Here is an 18,062-nt window from a genome sequence, read left to right as displayed (position 1 = left end):
CACTTTGTATATGAGTTTCTTCCCAAGACTCTTAAGTTGAATGAGAATTATAGGGTTGACACGAGAGTTGGCCTAACCATAAGGCTACAAAAGCAATGCCTCCAAAAATATAAAAACTTGGTAAAAAGACCTAAAAGACAAAATTGCTAAGACGAACATCGACTAGGGTACGAACCCTGACTAATCCACTTGAGTGTGTAAGATTTTAAATGAAAACATTGTTATTTCGCCTATCTACTAAAAAAATCTAAAACTTCACATTTTAAAAATAAAATTACATAATAAAACTAACTTTTTTGGTTGCAAACTAACTTTTTTAGTTACATAATAAAACTCTACCTAAAATTAATAAAACTCTATCTAATATTCTAAAATATTTGAAAAATAACATTAATATCAAAATCAAAATATTTCAAAAACATTTCGTTTTTAAATTAGCTTTAGATATCGATTTTTTTTTTGACAAAAGCTTAATATAATAACTTGGTAAAATCAAAATATTAAGATCTTCTCCATTTTGTATCCTCTTCATTTGGAGACATACAGACTCAAAAATTTTTGGAAAAAATCAAAAATAATTAATGATGGTGGGACTCACTTAATGGTAGGATCAATTATCTATCGGGTCATGTTAACTTGTGCCCTTAGGGCACATGTTAAGCAACCTAAATATAGCAATTTTGCATTGGAAAACACAATATAACAATTTTTAAGAAGTTGAATGCATGCCTTTTGATATGTGTATTTCTATAATGAGTATCTTAGCATGTGCCTTGAGGGCACAAGTTAACATTAGCCTTATCTATTTTATGTGTCCATCTCTCTACAAATTGTGTCCTTCCATTTATTTTATCAAATGGTGGTTTGGTTTCCACATATTTTGAGTACCTTCAGTTCAGTGATACTTTGCTTCTTACTTCAGTTATGTTGTTTATTGGCACGCATGCTAAAAAGTGAGCAGGTAACACTGCAAGTGTGTCATAAAGAGATAAACCTAAACTTGCCTTTAAGATAAGGGAAATGTTAACGAGTGCCCCCGGACACTTGTTAAGAGTTTTAAATAGTAATTTTTTAATAAAAACATGTGTATTTAATGCATTGGAAATTGAACTTTTTAACTTTTTGAAGGAATAATTTCTTAATTTAGAATGCTTAAAGAGTGCCCCGGGGCACTCGTTAACAAGACCCTTAAGATAAAACTAATTAATAACTGGTCTTTTTTTTTCCTCTCAAAAAAAAAAACTGGTCTTTTTGTCTGTTTCTTCTGCACCGTTCGGTTTGGTTGCCTGTCTAAGCAACCACCTTTTTTTTGATGATGAGGCACCTTTTTGTTTAAAAAGTTGATGCTTTGGCTGATTTGCTGTTTTACTTTTGGCTGATGTTACACTTTTTAAAAAGTAATTGTATGTTTTTTTTTTTAAAAAAATGTATAATTCCTAAATTGAAAAGTTTATGTTTTCCTAGATTGATCCTCCTCTATGATATATTACGATTGTTTTTTTTAAGAATCTAAACTAGCCAATCTAAATTGGCACCGGAGAGAATCGAACCTGAAACTTCGAGGAGGAGCACACTCCCAGTTTCTAAACCAATACCATGATACATTACGATTGGTAAATGTTAACTTTGGCAAATGTTAACTTGTGCCCTCAAAGGCACGTGTTAAGGAACTTATTAAAGAAATTTACGCATAAAAAGTCGTGTATTCAACTTCTTAAAAGATAATATATTATGTTTTCCAATGCAAAGTTGCCCTTTTTGAGTTGCTTAACATGCACCTTAGGACACAAGTTAACATGACCCTTAGTCTTTTTAACAAGTTATGTTAAAAAAAACATGTGACACTTTAATTTTTTTTTTAATATATAGACGGAGTGACAATCATCATTTAAAACTTGCGTATTTGCGAGATCTTATTTTGAGTCTCAATAAAGATGTTTTACATTGTAATATAAACATTTATTAGTTTAGCTAGGTCTAATTTTGAGATGACTTACATAAACATAAAAGATTCTTGTCTTCCATTTCCCCCTTCAATTTTGTATCTTTAAATTAAAATTTCAAAATCCAAAACCATTAAAACTAGAAAACCATTTTTTTTTTTTTGCAACGATGATTTGAATTTAAGAACCTAAAATAATGAGTAGTTCATCTCCATGTGAGACATGATTAATGAGCAACTGAATTTTATTCATCTCTAGTTGTTGACAATATATATATATATATATATTTTTTTTTTTTACATCCACAAGGTTTCATAATAAATGAAATTTTATATGCTAAATAACAATGGTTTGAAAAATGGTGCGATATCGAGGATTCGTCTACGATTAAACATTCTCGGCAATGTTTGTTACTGTTTTCTCCCTTTAAACAAAGTGGAAAAAAATCATGAAAACAACTGCGACAAAACGCCCTTCGTAAAAATAGGTCGAAAATTCCAATCTTTTTTCCAATTAAGATGGATAAAAATCACATTTTTAGTACATAAAATAGGTAATGCAAATCTAACTCTCATTCTCCTGTTTTGGGTGTTGGGTCATGGAAATGGAATCATTGAGCTTGTTGTTGCAGATGAAACTTGGGATTTCAGAGAAAAAAATTTAGGGTTTTATCCTTGGAAGAAGTGAAGATAATAGTTCTGGTACATTAAAAAGTTTTAAATTGTCTGGAAATCAAGCCAAATAGTAGTTTGTATACAATACACATATTCCTCAATTTAACGAGGCTTCTTTTACAAAGAACAAAATCGTAATGACTCATACAAGGCCTAAAGCGGACAATACCTCTAAAACGTCCAGTGTTGTTGGCCTGAGGTTTAAACATTGACACACAAGGTAAGGGTCAAAGCCACGTCACACTCAAGGGATGGACCCTTTAGCCCCTTAGCCTTGACTGAGGGCTATTGTTTTGGCACACACAAAAACCTCATGTTGCTTGGAAATTAAGGCTATACATAGTTTATATGTACCACTCATAATGCTCAATATTAACGAGACGTTTTTTTTACAAGTGACAAAACCGTGAGAGCTTACATATTCCCCAAAGCAGACAATACATCATATACGTAGTGTTGAGGTTAACGGAAGTTATGCTGATGTATATGATTCTACCATGTGGCTCCTATAATGATGTAATATATAACTTTTCGCTAAATATTTTCAAATGTATTAGTAGTTTCCCAATATGTATTTAATTAATTTTGACTTTTCATATTTCAATACTATATTAATTAGGGATTTATTTGAAAAAGAAACAATAAACATATCCAGTATTTGAAAAAGAGCTTATATTAAATGTCAAATTTTTTCCTTCCAAATGAATACTTGTATTTAGCGAAGAATAATAAAAAGGACAAAATCCTGACCAAAAAAAAATAAAAATAAAAAGGACAAAATTAGGATATATTTGGACACTTCTAAATATTTATTTGGGATTCGCTAACATAAGCAACTAAAAGTAACTAGTTTTTATTGAAAAACAACAATTATTTATTAAAAATATTAGCGGAAAGACGGGCACTATCGTGCCCGTCTGTCCGCTCTTTCTATTGCGCTGACGCATGTGATTATTTTATTATGTTTGTTTGTATAATTTTGATTAAAATTTTTAAATTTTAAAATATTAATGGAAATTATTGATCTATTGATTTATGAACAAAATATTGTCAAGACATATAACAAAATTATTTTTGAACTCAACATATTTTAGTTTGCCCGCATATAAAATTAAGATAAAATAATGATCATTTATTGTTTATTCTAATAGTAATTAGTAACATCATAACATAAATGTATAAATGACATGTTATGTAAAAGAAACATTGTTATGATTACGATAAAAGAATATCTTTGAAAGCTACATTTTTCCTAAATTTTCCATCTTCTCCTTCTATTTTCCCTTCTTTAATGAGAACTTTTGTTGAATTTTGAGATACTCTTCTTGATAAAACTACATATAATTGACCATGCCTGAAAACATGTTGTGGAAGATAGATTCTCACATTGGGAATGATCTGCCCTTGTGACTTATTTATGATAATAGAAAAACTTAGTCTAACGGTAAATTGTTTTCTACTAAGCACAAAGAGAAGTCCTGAACTCACATTTGTTTTTAATTTAATTCTGGGAAAGAATGTTCTTTTTCCAGCATTGCTTCTTGTTAGAATTTCCACATCCAACATATTCTCAAATAAAACACGACATAACAATCGTGTCCCATTACACATGCCATATCTAGGGTCTATGTTTCGCAACAACATCAAAGGTGCACCTTTTTTTACCTTTAAAATGTGTGGTGGGATATTTTCTTGAGCAATTGAGTTTAGGAATTCCTGCTGATATAAGTTATAAGTATCCCCTTCAACCTCGTCAAATGACTACAAATTATGTTCTTCTCCTGGAAACTGATTGATAATTAATATTTAATATAGTGCTAACAAATTTTCTTCTAAAATATTTTGAGTCCTAATCTTTTTTTAGAGGATTTAAAGTCCAATCTTTAACATTATTTTTTGCTCACGTTTGTTACTAATTTTTTTTAGAGGATTTAAAGTCCAATCTTTAACATAATATTTTACTCAATTTTGTTACTAATCTTTTTTTCAGAAGATTTAAAGTCCAATCTTTAACATTATTTGTTGCTCACGTTTGTTACTAATCTTTTTTTTAGAGTATTTAAAGTCTAATCTTTAACATTATTATTTTTTGCCCACGTTTGTTAATAATCTTTTTTTAGAGGATTTAAAGTCCAATCTTTAACATTATTTTTTGCATACGTTTGTTACTAATCTTTTTTTAGAGGATTTAAAGTCTAATCTTTAACAATATTTTTTGTTCACGTTTGTTACTAATCTTTTTTTTATAGGATTTAAAGTCCAATCTTTAACATTATTATTTTTTGCCCACGTTTGTTACTAATATTTTTTTAGAGGATTTAAAGTCCAATCTTTAACATTATTTTTTGCTTACGTTTGTTACTAATCTTTTTTTTATTGCTTACGTCTGTTACTAATCTTTTTTTTAGAGGATTTAAAGTCCAATCTTTAACAATATTTTTTTCTCACGTTTGTTACCAATCTTTTTTTAGAGGATTTAAAGTCCAATCTTTAACATTATTTTTTGCTCACGTTTGTTACTAATCTATTTTAGAGGATTTAAAGTCTAATCTTTACCATTATTTTTTGCTGACGTTTGTTACAATTGATTAGAGGTTAAGGATTATATTAATAAAATAATATGGAAATACTGTTTTTTGTGCAAGTAATAAAATAATATGGAAATACTGTTTTTTGTGGAAGGGATATGAAAATACTTGGCAATCTTTGTCGGTTGTATTGACGGGAACAACGCAGATGTACAACATAAAATCGGCTGATAAAAAAGTAACATGAATTTTTGTTTTGTGCTAGTTTTTTGTGAGTTTGATCTGTGGTTAACGGAGTTAAAAGAGGGTTAACGGGGATGATTAGTGACGTGGATTAGTAATCCACATGTTATTTTATAATTGGCTAACAGTAAGAACAACTCATAAGAATTATGTATAAGTTTTCTCCTTATATTAAATTTATTATTATCTATTTGTTACATGTGTTATTTGTATTTAAAATTAAAATTAAAAATTAAGGGTATTTTTGGAAAGAAAAGTTACATGTGTTATTTGTATTTAAAATTAAAATTAAAAATTAAGGGTATTTTTGGAAAGAAAAGTCCAACCCAAAAGTGTGCTGAAAGGGGTAGTTTTCTTTATATATAGTATAGATATATTTAATACAAAATTTACAAGTTCAAATACAAAGTTGCTATTTTAAAATTCTAAACATGTGCAAATTTTTCCTCCCTAATAAAAACATGCGCAAATTTGCATATCATAAAAAACCTATTCATAAATGAGTGGTTATATTTTGACACTTCTAACTCCCCAACATCCCTACCCTTTATTTTCTCTTCATTTCTCCTCTATCACTTCACCAACACATTTATAAAATACTAACAAATGTTTTAGGATATTATTTAAGAAATCAAAATAAATAATTTTGTAAAGAAAAAATGTGTATTTATAACTTTGATAAGTATTTGACATATATATTCAAGATAAAACTTTCTTTTTAAGAATCCTTTAAACTACAGGATGGCTTTAGACATTTATTAATGTGACCCCAATATTTATTACATCATTATCTATTTTATTTTCTCCTTTAAATAAAATCTATTTTATTTTCTCTCTCAAATCGTAGATACACCCTCCGGTCCTTATTATAAGCAAAACTTTACATTTTAGATTCATTCATTAAATGATATATGTAATATATAATAAAGACCATATACATCATTAATTGAATGAATGTAAAATGCAAAATTTTGTTTATAATAGTGACCGAATGGTGTATGTATGCAGTGTACTTACAAAAGGGAATTGCTGCTTTCAGCGAAATATTTTAACGCGACAATATCACGATGCTTGCATGTTACTAATATCTCCTCCACCTCTTTACTTTGTAACCCCCCATGTATTCCATCAAGTGCCAAATCTAATGGTTCAAAACAATTCGTGAAGCGCTCGTGATGGTTTTATTCCCTTGAAATAGCATAGCCCCTTACAAAATATCATTTTCCATAAAAAATGTGCGATAAAGTCATACAGGTATACTAACATTGAATATTGACTGTTACTAGTATTTATTATTTGCTATTATTGGACAGCATAACAGTTGAAAAGGTAGCATGTTTTATAATGAATGAAAAAAGCTGAAATCGGCACAATGTCCCTTTTTACTTTTAGCTTTTCATTTTAAAAAGCTATTCTTTCTTTAACTCTTCTCTTCTCCCTCACCTCACAATCACCAAACTCCGAAATTTTTTTTTTTCCGACCCTGTTTGCCAAAAAAATTCCAAAGTTGACCCCCTATTGAAAAAAAATACAGAAATGACCCACTTTCAATTTTTGGGGGTTTTTTTTTTGTCGTTTTCTGCATTCCCGCCGTTTCAAATGGCGGGAATGAGCCGTCGTTCTGACGGCCGTCACGTCGCTGCAGGTTTTGTCCTTTTTTTTTTAATTTTTTTTTGAGTACCGCCATTTGAAATGGCGGGAATGAATATATATTTTTTTTTTTTTCGTTTTTTTATTTTTTAAGCCATTATTTGTTTATTTATTTGTTTAACAATAAATAAAAAAATATTAATTTATTTGTTTAATAATAAATAAAAACATATTAATTTATTTGAACGCATAATACATAACGTTATTAACTATCGGTTATTTATACTCGGACAATTTCTCCTAATATGACCGTTTTTTTTTGCCATTATTTGTTTATTTAAAACACAAATAATAATAAATGAAAATTAATGATAATAAATATTAATTTATTAATTTTAAAACACTAATTATTTTATTCATACGAAATAAAAACAAAAACTACTTTCTCCTCGGCAACCATTTACGCCAATGTAAACTATGACCTCCCGTAGCACATAATTTATCTTTTTTAGTTCGTACGGGTCGTTGATTTTGCTCTTCCTCTTCCTCTTCCTCTTCCTCTTCCTCATCTTCTTCCTGTTCCACATCCTCATCAGGAATTTCAGCATCATCATTAGTTTCCATAGTGACTTCATTTTGCACTTGTGGAGCTGAGTTGGTCCAGATTTCGTTAACGAAGTCATCGTCATTAAACCCTGCTGCCAGACTTTCTATAGTATTAGTTTGTGAATTTGGCCAATGAGGTGCGTAGTTTGTTTGGGGATAGTTTACAATGTGTGGGGGGGTTGGTAGGTTGAAGGAGGAGTACTGTGATTGGTCTGGGTAACTGGTTTGTGTGGTGTACTGAGTTGGATTAAAGTCATCAAATGAATAGTTTGATGTTCGAGAGCTTTCTCCATGATGACTTTGTTGAGAATAGGTTGGATATAGGATTGGGGTGTTACATAAGATTTGGTTTGTGGGTTGTGGAGGTGATTGGTAAGTTTGGTTGTAGTTGTAGTTGGTGGATGGGTTAAAGCTTTGGTCAAAGTTAGTGGGTGGAGGTGTCATGAATTGGTTGTATGTTGGAGGTGTATTTGACCACATATTTTCATCTGGCACCGTATAGGTTTCTGGCGTTGCAGGATAGTCACGCGACAATTGTGGTAAAATTCTTGCACATGCTTGCCTTGGGTTTGTCAATAATACATCTCTAGAAAGCCACAGATGATTTCCGAAAAATTCCCAATACCATGCAAAATATTGACGATTTGGATAAACCTCATGGTTATACCGAACGCCCTGAAGTGCTAATTGATGTCGTTGGTTCCAGTTTTGGACTTGACGATGATGCTTATCTCTCCACGAGCCTTTAATTTTATCTTTTGTCAAATTAATTTTGTGGAAAGCTTTCAAATTATCTGGTAAGGCAGGTGGATATTGTGGTAAGCCGAATTGAAGCCGAACTCTATCCGTTTGATGCCTCTCGACTATCTGAAAATTGATGAGATATGTGTTGGCAGACCATATCTGGCTTTCTTCTTCGTTGGTGTAATGGAATTTGAGATAAGGCCTCCAGGAGAACTGTTTAAAAATAATGAATATTAGTCTTCAATTGTTGACTAAAAAGCAATCACGAAAAAAAAATGTAATACCTGATCATATGTCATGGTGTCGATTTTTGAACGTATAGATACGAGATTATGCCGAGGATGTTCCACGAATTTATTACCATGTGCTAGCCATCTAATTAATTTTTAAAATGTTATAATTAACATAGGCTGGATAAATGTATTTAAAAATTAATAAAAAATAACATTTAATTTACTTACATATTTGCCAACGGAAGTTGTGTATCAGCTTGTGGTGTTTGTCTGGGCACAGGAGCTAAGCATGACATTCTTGACCACGCCCATGCTTGTAAGAGAATTGTGCACCCAGGCATGTCGCTAGTGCCATATATTGCGCCGTCACACAAGGATCTATATAGCCTGGCCAAACAAGCTGAACCCCAACTGTATTGTCCATGTCGACGGGACGTGGTTGTATGGCAAGTACAAAGGGACATTGTTGCTTGCGGTAGCACAAGATGGAAACAACAAAACGATTCCAATCGCCTTTGCGCTTGTCGAAGGTGAGACAAAGGAGGGCTGGAGTTTTTTTTTGAAAAATCTAAGAAGGCACGTCACAAAAGGAATATCTGTCTGCATGATCTCCGACAGACATGAATCAATTAAAAGCGCATTCAATGACCCAAGGAATGGTTGGCAAGAAACTGGTTCAACTCATGTGTACTGCATTCGACACATTAAGCAAAATTTCATGAGGACAATCAAGGATGGAGATCTTAAGGATGTTGTAAATAATATGGGTAAGCATATTATCTTACGGTTTTTTTTATATCGTGTTATTATTAAATAGGTTCACTATCTAACTAATTGTTTTTTCTTAACGTGCAGGACATGCCCTAAACATACCCTTGTTCGATTACTATCGGGGTGTAATCCAGAATGCAAATCAGCGTGCATTAGATTGGGTGGACAATATTCCGAAAGAAAAATGGACTCAAGCATATGACGAGGGTCGACGATGGGGTCACATGACAAGCAACATCGTTGAGTCGTGGAACTCTGTGTTTAAGGGAACACGCAACCTACCTGTTACGCCTATAGTTCAATCAACCTACTATAGGCTGGCATGTCTCTTTGCTGATAGGGCTCAAAAAGCGTTTGCAAGGGTAGGTTCCGGAGATTTGTTCAGTGAATATTGCCAGAATGTGATTAAGGATGAAATTGTTAAGTCCAACACCCATCATGTCGAACAGTTTGACCGAGAAAGGTATACCTTCTCAGTCCGTGAGACCGTCAACTACAGGGAGGGAAGGCGAATGGGAACTTTCAAGGTGGACCTACAAGCGGGGTGGTGTGATTGTGGGAAATTTCAAGCTTTACATTTGCCTTGTTCCCATGTCATAGCCGCGTGTTCTTCATTTCGCCATGACTACACAACCCTTATTCCAGCTGTGTTCAAAAACGATAGTGTTTACTCCATCTACAACACAGCTTTCAAAGTAGTACAGGATAAGAGTTATTGGCCCCCATACGACGGTCCCGTGCTTTGCCATAATCCAAACATGCAAAGACTAAAGAAAGGTCGACCCAATAGTACCCGCATAAGGACTGAAATGGACGAGGAGGTGGTAAAGAAGACTCCGACACCGAGACAGTGTGGGTTGTGTCGGCATACTGGTCATATTAGGAGAAATTGTCCGAGTTTAAATAACCGATAGTTAATAACGTTATGTATTATGCATTCAAATAAATTAATATGTTTTTATTTATTATTAAACAAATAAATTAATATGTTTTTATTTATTGTTAAACAAATAAATAAACAAATAATGGCCAAAAAAATAAAAAATAAACGGTTATATTATGAGAAATTGTCCGAGTATAAATAACCGATAGTTAATAACGTTATGTATTATGCGTTCAAATAAATTAATATGTTTTTATTTATTATTATTATTATTATTTGTGTTTTAAATAAACAAACAATATCCAAAAAAATAAAAAAACGAAAAAAAAAATTAAGATTTCATTCCCGCCATTTGAAATGGCGGTACTGGAAAAAAAAAATAAAAAAAAAAAGACAAAAACCTGCTGTAGCCTGTCATGAAGTGACTAGTGGCAGGAAGACGGCTCATTCCCGCCATTTGAAACGGCGGGAATGCAGAAAACGACAAAAAAAAAACCCCCAAAAATTGAAAGTGGGTCATTTCTGTATTTTTTTTCAAAAGGGGGTCAACTTTGGAATTTTTTTGGCAAACAGGGTCGAAAAAAAAAAATTTCCCAAACTCCACATGCAAACACCAACAAGCAAACAACACCTTTTAACCAAACAGTACCTAACCCCACTTTCCATTTTCTTCATTATCTTATTCTTCTTTCTTTTCTTCATAAAAACCAAATAACACTTTCTCATAACACTTTCTCATATCATACCTCAATTTCATGGAAAACTCATCATGGAGGACCTCTTCAACATGTGACAGTTCATCTTCTTCCTCCTCCACCACCACCACCACCGTCAAACGCCATAAACACCACCACCACCACCACCACCATCAACATGATGATCCTGATCTTCTCGTACCAGGTCTCCCTGACCACATAGCTCAACTATGTCTCTCATCAATCAACCCTTCACTTCTCTTCAAAGTATGTCACTCATGGCGTAGACTCATCTACTCACCTTCTTTTCCACCTTTCTTTTCTCTCTATGCAATTCTCTCACCACCCAAATCACACCATTCTCACTCAATTCAATTCCATAACTTTGATCCAATATCAAATACTTGGAAAATCCTCCCTCCACCACCACAAAGTCCACCACTCCACCATATTCTCCTCCACCACCCTTCCTTCCTCTCTCGCAATCTCTCCGTCCAATCAATCTCCGTCTCCGATAATCTTATCCTCCTTGCTGCCACCACTCACAATCTCACCCCAGCACTCTCCCATCCTTTGATTTTCAATCCAAGTCAGGGCTGGTCTGTCGGACCAGCCCTAACTAGTCCACGCCGTTGGTGTGCATTAGGCACATCAGACAGCGTGGTCTATGTAGCAAGTGGTATCGGGTCCCATTTCTCAGTTGATGTGGCAAAGTCAATTGAGAAGTGGGACCCGATCAACGATCTCACTTGGGAGAAGAAAACCGATATGAAAGACGGCAGATTCAGCAGGGAAGCTGTAGATGCTGTAGGATGGAGAGGAAAGCTTTATATGGTGAACGTAAAAGGCGATGCTGCTAAAGAAGGAGTTGTGTATGATGTTGAAGAGGATACATGGAAGGAGATGCCAGAGGGGATGTTATTAGGGTTTCGAGGACCGGTGGCGGCGATGGAGGAGGAAGTGATGTATGTGGTGGATGAAGCTAAAGGTATTCTTAGTAGATACAATTCAGAAGATGATGTTTGGGAAAAGATTTTTGAGTCTCAAAGACTCAAAGGAGCTGAACAAATGGTTGCAAAACAAGGTAGAATTTGTGTTGTTTCCACCGCCGGGATATCTGTGGTGGATGTAGTGGCGGCGCCGCCGAGAATTTCGGTGGTTGAGTTACCGGAAGGGTTTGAAGCAGTGGCTGTTCATGTCTTGCCAAGGATGCCGGTAACTGAGTGAATTATTTTGTTTTTTGTATAAAAGAAATAATTAAAAAAATAAAATTAAAGGATAAAAATTAACAATTTTTTGTTTATTTTTTATTTTGTCAAAGAAAAAAAAAAGAGAGTATTTTTGGTTGTACTTGAGTTGGAATAGTCGTTTTATTTGTTTAATGGTTTATGAGATGAGCTGACATTAGATATTTGAAATGAAAGCTGAAAGTGAAAATTTGTCTGTAAGCGCGTGTATGAGAGAAGAAATGTGTAGGGTAAGAGGTATTTTTTAATTAATTTTTCCATATTTTTTGACTATGTATGTGTATTTGTGATGTATGAAACTATGAATTGAATATTGATGATTTTATAGAAATAAAAAAAGGTGGGGATGGTGGCAATGTGACATTGGCTACGACAACATTATTTTTAATGGATGATAATCATGTACATGTTAAGGAATTTATTATAGAAATATAATTAAAATTCGTTCATTCAACTTCTTAAAAATTATTTTATTATTATGTTTTTCAATACAAAATTGCTCTTTTTGTGTTGATTAATATGTGTCTTTAGGGTACAAGTTAGCATAACTTTTTTTAATTACTATTATTAATTTTTTGAAAACTTGGTATTAGCTTAAAAACCAATTAGGGGAGAAGTTCAATTTTATCGGCCACTTTTGTTTAAAGTAGGATCATAGTTTTATATACTTAGCATACAAAAATTAGTACCAGAGAATTGAACTTGAAATCTTAAAAAAAAAACACATTCTAAGGTCGACTCAAACTAACATGATTAGATCAACCTAAATGAATTAAATGTTTTGATAGATAATTAATCTTCTTGATCTTCAATTATGTTTTTAGTTAAATAATCTAGTATATAAAATTACAAACAAAAAACAGAAACATTTGATAATATATTTGTAATTTGAGAAATGTTAACCAATGCCCTCAAGACAATAGTTAATGAAGCAAATATAGTAATCTCACATTGAAATTTGTGCATTTAACTCCTCAAAAATCTAAAAAGCAGTATTTTCAACTTAAATCCTTCTTTTTTTGGTTTCCTTAACCATAACCTTAAGGGCCCGGTTGTAATTTTGATACAGATCGTAATAAAAAACAACAATGGATTCCCTCAAAGAAAACAATAACAATGGATTACACTTGATAGTCCTACATTGCCCATGTTGAGGGGCAATATGAAAGCAGGAGATATGGGGAATCACGTGGCAGAGTTTATGAGAGATGTCCATCTTTATCAGACAATGAGTGTCCTTTGTATTTATCTTGGAAAGGAGATCTTACCAAATCAAGTTTGCCTGTTTCTGTTTCATTGGATATGAATCCACATATTTATTTTCTTGTCTTTTTTTGAAATGAAATATATGTCGACCTCATTTTATTCTTTTTTCTAATGTTGTTGTTTTTGCTTGTAGATGATTTAAAAAAAAATACAGTAATGATGTTTTTGTTAGATATTTTAATATATACTATATGTTAATATAGTTTTTATAAGTATAAAGTCCCATTTTTTAATCTATTCTGTAATATACCAAACATTATGATTAAATTATTTTTAATAATCGACTCAGAATGGCTTTTATATTTTTTAAAGAGTGCTTCTACATGCTTCCTTTAGAAAAGAGCAAAACTTAACCCTCATGTGCACTAGATGGCCAAGTCAGTTGATCTACTTCCATATCGTCAATCTACTAACAATGTTATTTTTTATTTTTTTATATTTTTTTATATTTAAAGCATAAGTTTATATTCAGAGAAAAAGAAATAAAAACTACAAAAATCACGAACTAAGTTCTCTTTCGAAGTAATTTTTCATTTTATGTTTTGAAATTTTTAAAAATTAAAATCAGTTTCAATGTTGAGTTTTCAAAAAATTTAAAAATTAAAATCAATTTCAGTCAAATTTAGTTTTATAAATAAATATAAAAACAAATATTTAAAATGCATAATATATTTATTTAGTAATAATTTTAAGGGAAATGCTACAAGTGCCATTTGACCATCCCTAATAGTGAGGTCATAACCATTTAAGATCCGGTACCTAATAGGCACCCCATTGAAGAGAAAAATTTGGGGGTCTTCTAAGACCCAACGTCTCACTTAAGACCTCCGTTCTTCACTGAACCTTACACTACTTTTTATTAAACTAATTATTGTATTGTTGGAATGTAAATGATGAAGAATTATTGGTGGAACCCATTTAGACCTTTTGTTAGATGGTCTCCATTGAAGTAACTGATTGCTTATTGGATACTGTTATTAAAAAATTATAAAATAATGATATGTACACATGAAACCTGTTTAAGAACTCCAAATTAAGGGTCTTTAGTATAGATGCTCTTAGGACACTTGTTAAGAAGTTTACCTTTCTTTGACCTCCGTTCTTTTTGTTGAATTTACTCTTCTTTGTCATTCAACAAAAAGACATTGTCATCTATACTCTTGGGCGCCTAAATTGCATCCAAAATGTCAAGAGTAATGCATGCAACAAACCAAGTGTCATGACTCATGAGAAATACATGCAACAAGTCAAATATCAAGAAGAATACATGCATAAGTCAAGTAGGGTCAGGATTCAAACTTCAAACAACCTATTTATTCATCTTAAATTTAAATTTCCAACCACTATGCTATTTTGAAAAGAAAAAAAAATTATCTCATTTGTGTATAAATGTAAGACCTATATCACTACTTCATAAAAAATTAAATAAGAATCATATTCATACAAGTAATGTTTTAGAATTTTGAATAAAACGCTCAAAATCTAATGTGATAATCATGTGGTGTAAAATTGCATGGTGCCGTGGTTGTCTTTCCTTAATTAATTGAAAAGTGATGCAGCCATAAACCGAATTTGATTCCCAACTTGAGCTTGAAATCACTTTCCATTTCACTATCTGTGACTAGACAAGTCGTCCAGCTAGCATTAGAGGGGGGCCGTATTCATATGTAGGAGCCCAGTTGTGTGGGACCATATTTTAATGCATACTACTTTAGAACTTAGATGATTCTCGAAGAAACTTCATGCAATGTTACTTACTTCCAAAAATTGGTCCTGGAATGAATTATGGCCTCTACATTTCATATAAGATATGGAATTAGTAATGTGAAAATAGAGGAGTATGAGCATCTGCATGAGTGTTTTTCTTTGAACTCAGGGCATGAGTTAAGTGGTTGATTTTTTTTAAAAAAAATTCAAATTTTAAGATACGTATTGTGTATTCTATAAGTTGTTCCATTTTTTAAATTGGACTTTTAATTTTTTTTTAATTAAAATTTTTAAATTGATCTTTCATGTCCCTTTATACCCACGCCACAAAGTTACTGTTTATTTTAAAAATTCCGCTAAAAAAATATATATTTGGTCGAAACAAGTTTGATATAGATTAAAGGATTAAATATGTTTTTAGTCCTTACATTTGAAAATTGTTGTTGACACATTGCATATGGCTGTGTCACACGAGTAAAATACGTTTTTACCCCCTCGACAGTTAACTGCCGAATTATAGAACCGGCTGCAGTTAACTACCGAGGAAAACTTCGGCAGTAAACTACCGAGGAAAATTGAAAACTTCGGCAGTTAACTGCCAAGGAAAACTCAAACCTGTTTTTATTTTTTTATTTTTTTTACAAAAACCATAAATTGTCATTAATAATATTTATTGATTTTGAATGTTTCAATCATTATTTTGGTATGTTTCAAACAATTGCATGCATTACACGCCCACACCCCACACACACACACACATCCCACACCCCCCCACACAAACACACACACCCCACACCCCCCCACCCTCCCACTTTTTTTCATGTCAAACAAAATACCATTTCTTATTTTCTTTAACATTACACACCCACCTTTTCATCTTTATTTTTTATTTTTTAGATATCGTATATTTCACATTTATGATATGAACCAAATTTTTTAATTTATGATACATAGTTCAAAGTAAAAAATAAAAAGTTAAAGTTGAGAAAAGGCATACCACACATTTACATCTGTTTTTAGTAAGAGTACTTTTGTCAAATACAGAATGTAGGTGCATGAGTTATGAGTACAAATATGGGATTATGAATGATAACTCATACTTAATTCTATCTCAATTTCGTAAGAGCATTCACATCAATACCATCTATATATGGGTGGTATAAATTGACCTCAATCAATAAAATGTATTACTTTATACTTTTCAATTATTCAAACCACTCAACTTCCTTTAAAATATTAAAATGGTCCCGTTAAAATCCACGATATTTCAAGAGTCTTTCGTTGGCTTTGTAAATATGTTATAATTTGTTTTTAAATCCAACAAAAGCACAAAGATATGTAGTTGTGCTGAAGAACGATGACAAAAATAAAACCAACTCCAATTCATAAATATTCATGAAACTCTGAAACAGTATCCTAAATTTTGGTGAAACTCTGAAAACAACCGATATTTATGTTCTAAGAACCTTGTGGATATGCTAGTATAAAATATTATATTACAGTAATCTTTGAACTAATTCAAATTGTTTTAGTTTACCTTTAATTGTTATTCAAATTATGCTTGCTTTATTAACCTAGTGGCCAACAAATACACTAATAAGATTAGAGGGGGAAGACAAATTGGAGTTGTTGTCGATAATAAAATGGTTTAAGTGGTAAGAGATTTTAACCAAATAATTGGTCATGAGTTTGATCTTTGTGACTGCGTATCGAGAAAATTAGGATGGAATGGAAAAATTGACCTTGTGTGTCCAACAAATTTCTCATACAAAAATTAATCAATATTATAATGCGGTAGAAAATCCGCACTTATAAAATGGAAAAAGAAAAACGGGGAAGGGAATGGTTGCATTATAGGTTTGAAACTACACTCATGTTCTAGTAGTGTTCATCAATTCGCTGTAATATGTTGGACCAAATTATGAATTCTTGTTTAATTTAATTCTTGTTCTCCGATTAGCCAAATCTATTTTAAATGTTGAGCTATCTCAACATATATACTCGTGCATGCATTTTAGTTAGGGATCAGATGATTCAATATAATGATTGATATCTGCTTTTATGTCATATTATATTGATTAATTTTTAGATTTTTTCTTGGTAGATAGACGAAATGACAAATAACTATTGAAACGCATACACGTAAGTCGAGAGGTTGGGATTCGAACTCCGGTCATCCGTACCAATTTTGCATTTTGCTAGTTGATTTAGAACTTGTGGACATTTTTAGATGTTAAATGAGTAATTATGTATATATTTTTTGAGAGAAAATGAGTAATTATATTTGAATATCAACAATTGAAAATCGAATAAAATTACAATTTAAACACGTGTTGGTTTGATTAGAAAGGAGTGGAAAAAAAAATATAACAATCACAACCGTATACAATTTTTTTTTTAATGTCAAAATAAACTATTGTGTTAGGTTATATGTTAATTTTTTGAAACAAGTTATCTGTTTAATTGTTGTTTGCTAATTTTTATTACATTCCTTTTTTGGTAGAAAATTGTGATTACATTTCTGTCATTGATGTTATAATAACAATCATAATTTTAATTTGCCATTTGTTTTTGACACAAATGGTGTGACAATCAGTACGATTTGAGCTTTCATTTTCTCACTGTAAAAATTGTGAAACATGATCTGTATCTGCAATTCAGTTTACTATGATTATTTGGTAGTAGTTTTATGTGTTTATCGTAAGAGCGCAATGGATATAGCAAAAGGTGAAGAGTGGTATTTTCTAATATTTTAACGACTAGGAAAAATGGTAGAGTTTTATTGGAAAAGCACTTTACACTCTCAATGCACCTCCTTTAATGTACATTTTTGACTTTAATCCATATAAAATTGTTTATTTAGTCACCAATGTTTGTGAGATTAAGATTGAGATAGAGGGTTAGTAAGTCCTATTGAGATGGAGATAGGAGA

At 31.9% G+C, this 18,062-nt stretch overlaps 3 protein-coding genes across 3 annotated transcripts; 2 read left to right on the top strand and 1 right to left on the bottom strand.

The window, feature by feature from the left end:
- Positions 1-6,857: 6,857 nt before the first annotated feature.
- LOC146920503 (uncharacterized) lies at positions 6,858-8,923 on the bottom strand. Its single transcript, XM_085713914.1, has 3 exons — positions 8,790-8,923; positions 8,613-8,703; positions 6,858-8,541 (listed from the first exon to the last, which is right to left on the bottom strand). The coding sequence occupies exons 1-3, from the start codon at positions 8,900-8,902 to the stop codon at positions 7,417-7,419; spliced, it is 1,329 nt and encodes a 442-aa protein (XP_085570040.1). The 5' UTR covers positions 8,903-8,923; the 3' UTR covers positions 6,858-7,416.
- Positions 8,924-9,047: 124 nt separating this feature from the next.
- Positions 9,048-10,691, top strand: LOC146920502 (uncharacterized). Its single transcript, XM_085713913.1, has 2 exons — positions 9,048-9,328; positions 9,417-10,691. Exons 1-2 carry the CDS (start codon positions 9,166-9,168, stop codon positions 10,244-10,246), a joined length of 993 nt encoding a protein of 330 aa, XP_085570039.1. The 5' UTR covers positions 9,048-9,165; the 3' UTR covers positions 10,247-10,691.
- Positions 10,692-10,813: 122 nt separating this feature from the next.
- On the top strand, positions 10,814-12,533 carry KUF1 (KAR-UP F-box 1). The gene has a single exon (XM_085713912.1). It carries the CDS (start codon positions 10,971-10,973, stop codon positions 12,135-12,137), a length of 1,167 nt encoding a protein of 388 aa, XP_085570038.1. The 5' UTR covers positions 10,814-10,970; the 3' UTR covers positions 12,138-12,533.
- Positions 12,534-18,062: the final 5,529 nt, after the last annotated feature.

This window comes from Medicago sativa, chromosome 5 (genome assembly GCF_051527215.1).
Source record: "Medicago sativa cultivar Bolivia chromosome 5, Bolivia_mono, whole genome shotgun sequence".
NCBI lineage: Eukaryota > Viridiplantae > Streptophyta > Magnoliopsida > Fabales > Fabaceae > Medicago > Medicago sativa.
This window is presented reverse-complemented; position numbering and strand designations above follow the sequence as displayed.

Coding starts and splice junctions, on each gene's coding strand:
- KUF1 (XM_085713912.1), top strand. CDS start 10,971: ATGGAAAACTCATCATGGAGGACCTCTTCAACATGTGACAGTTCATCT.
- LOC146920502 (XM_085713913.1), top strand. CDS start 9,166: ATGATCTCCGACAGACATGAATCAATTAAAAGCGCATTCAATGACCCA. Junction 9,329..9,416: donor GGATGTTGTAAATAATATGG/GTAAGCATATTA, acceptor CTTAACGTGCAG/GACATGCCCTAAACATACCC.
- LOC146920503 (XM_085713914.1), bottom strand. CDS start 8,902: ATGCCTGGGTGCACAATTCTCTTACAAGCATGGGCGTGGTCAAGAATG. Junction 8,704..8,789: donor CAACTTCCGTTGGCAAATAT/GTAAGTAAATTA, acceptor AAAATTAATTAG/ATGGCTAGCACATGGTAATA. Junction 8,542..8,612: donor ACACCATGACATATGATCAG/GTATTACATTTT, acceptor ATTTTTAAACAG/TTCTCCTGGAGGCCTTATCT.